The 2,710-nt window shown below is 46.8% G+C and overlaps 1 protein-coding gene across 1 annotated transcript in view; it reads left to right on the top strand.

The window, feature by feature from the left end:
- The first annotated feature begins 1,537 nt into the window (after positions 1–1,537).
- efna3a (ephrin-A3a) overlaps positions 1,538–2,710 on the top strand; it is a 92,842-nt gene continuing 91,669 nt past the window's right edge. Inside the window, exon 1 of the mRNA XM_037692898.1 lies at positions 1,538–1,657. Coding sequence (XP_037548826.1) covers positions 1,548–1,657 — 110 coding nt within the window. The 5' untranslated portion in view covers positions 1,538–1,547. The remainder of the gene's footprint in view (positions 1,658–2,710) is intronic.

Raw genomic sequence — 2,710 nt, forward strand, 5'->3', positions numbered from 1 at the left:
CCCATAGGCACGCTATTGGCTGACTATCTGTGCACGTGACAAGACGTGATTGGCTGACGCAGCAGCAGCTGAACAGGTGTAACCTGAAACAATCAAACTAACATCAAAAGGTTCGCCATCAGTCTTCAACTGGAAGGGGACAAAGACGTGATGCAGACTGAGTGACAGTAGCTTTAGCCGTTAGCAGTTAGAGTTAGCTACCTCTAATTATTTGTACCTTGAGCAAAGCTAATATTTTTAGTTAAAAAAGTGGGGAGTGGTGGTGCAGAGATTAAGGCAAGCCTATCGGAAGGTCGCCAGTTCAACTCCCCAAACCGACAATATCAAAATGTGGGTGGGAAAGGTGAAATACTCACACCTGCCTCCACCCTCATTTGCTATGCTCTGGGCCCTTAAGCAAGTCCTCCAACCCCCACCTGCTCCCCCAGGCGCTCTAGATTACAGCTCTCTGCTCCACACAGAGGGCTGTGGTAGGTTGGTGGTAAAAAAAAAGAGAACATTTTACTTAGTTGTGCCCACCTCTGGTTAATAAGGGTCGGTTTGTCATGCTGTCTTTAGACTACTAGAGGACGAATTGACCTCATTTCCTTAAATAATTTGCTAAAATTGAATAGTTTTTATTTGACATTATTTCTATCTTAACATGTGATTCTTCTTGACCTGCCATATGTCTGTTACCCATCCGGTGGAAGCAGATGGCCGCTTGAGTCTGGTTCTGCTAAAGGTTTCTTCCTCATGAGGGAGTTTTTCCTTTCTACTGTCGCCTTCATGCTCGCTCAAGATGAAAGTTCTGCGATGGAGTTGAACTCAAAGCAGTCTGCTCCTCAGATAAATCATGTTAAATGATTATTTTTATATATGAATGTTTCTGCTCAGTGCCCTGAGACGACTTCTGTTGTGATTTGGCGTTATATAAATAAACTGAATTGAAGTTATAAAATGTGCATCCAGTGATTATTTCCTAAGAGTTTCATTCAAAGCACTATTTTGCTAACACAGCAGGCAAACGAACACACGCACACTGTATCGCTCGCCTTTCGTCTTTTGGTGGCGGGTGACAGGCATTGAAGGGGCGGGACTAGATGGATGGACGTGTCTCTGCCATCAGAGGGCGGGTTAGCGTTGGGTTGGCCGCGCGTGGCTGCTGCTGCTGATGAGGGAGGCGGCGGGTCCAAAGCTCCCCGCAGAGACCGCAGCGCACAGAACAGTACACCTCCACCTCTGAGCCATCACTTGTCAATGTTGCAGCTCGTCCCGCTCTTTTTTTTAAATTAGGACTTATTTAAATGAGAGCAGAACTGGGAGACAAAAGGAGCGACTGTAAACTGGAAAGACGCGCGCGGACGCGTTTGGCTGAAGCGCAGATGCGTAAATGGCTCCGGTCGCACCGAGCAGGCTCCAAGTGAGGACAGGAGTCTGTCCGCTGTTTGGGAAGTTAAAGACGCGCTGTGTCACCGCTGGGATGTTGTGAAACACGTTCAGGACAGAAGGGACTCAAGAACAGGAAGAGAGGGGACCCAGCGGGCTGGACGGGCACCGGGGGGATTATGGCTCCCTTAACACTTTCTCTCAGCCTCATCACGCTGGCGCTTTTAAACTCGCACCTTTCCAGAGCCAGCAACCGTCATGCGGTTTATTGGAACAGCTCGAACCCGCTGTGAGTAGATATCTGCTCCTCTCTTTGTTGACGCGCGCCTCAGCTGCAATCAAAGGATGAAACTCCTAAAAATACACACAAAAAGCTGCTTTTAAAAGAGAGGGGAGCCTCTCCAGAGGTGCTCTCTCTCTGGCTGCAGAGGTTTCTCCATAGTGTCAGCACATTTAACCCATGCGCCTCATTTGAAGCAGGTTTATATATTTCTTATAATGCTTTAGCCAGGTCGCAGCTCAAACTTCCATGAATTGAACATGTGGGCTCTGACTTTAATGCCAATCCGTGGATTCCTGCAGCAACAGCCAGGTTGAGCTCCCATATCTCACCTGTGTGCAGCCAGTTTGCTGTGGGGCACAGATCGATGTGGATGCTGGTGCCTTTGTCTTCTCATTAGCCAACAGTGAATCCATCTTTCTCACATTCTTTTATCTCTCTTTACACAGCATCCCTCTTTGTCCCCCCACACTTCTCAGTGCTCATAGCCCATTCATTTATATTCACCTCAGATGCAGGTCCTTTTACCTCCTTCTTGGTTATTTTCTTCCCCTTCTTTTATTTTTCTACACTGTCTCACCAGCCTTACTGGTCTTCTCAATTACCTTTCCACCCCCCTCTCCCCAGCATCTCATTAGTGTCATCCCCCCTACATCTGTTCCTGGTCCCTCATTTGTCTCCAAGGCTCCCAGCTGACAGAGTACACGCTCGATGATTAGAATTCGAAACAGTGTTAAACTTGGAGAGCTGACTCAAAATGTGAAGGTTTCTTGGAGGTGTGCGGCGACAGAAATGTCCGTAAAACTTAATCAAAACAGTCAAGTGGTTGCTGCAGTGCTTTCACATCCTCATTTATGTTGAGTGTAAAACTGTTTTAGGATTATAAGTGCAGCTAAAGGGGTAGTTCAGATCTTTTGAAGTGAAGTTCTTTGGAAAAATGAACAGTTAATATCTTACCTGTTGTGGGTAACTCTTGACTGACCTCAGACTGGAGAAACAGAGTTTAGTTAAGACTGAACTGATGAGCTCAATGGGCCAAACAAAACCAAAATGAGCAGTGGT

Source organism: Nematolebias whitei, chromosome 19 (assembly GCF_014905685.2).
Source record: "Nematolebias whitei isolate Nwh7 chromosome 19, NemWhi1, whole genome shotgun sequence".
In the NCBI taxonomy this organism is placed as follows: Eukaryota; Metazoa; Chordata; class Actinopteri; order Cyprinodontiformes; family Rivulidae; genus Nematolebias; species Nematolebias whitei.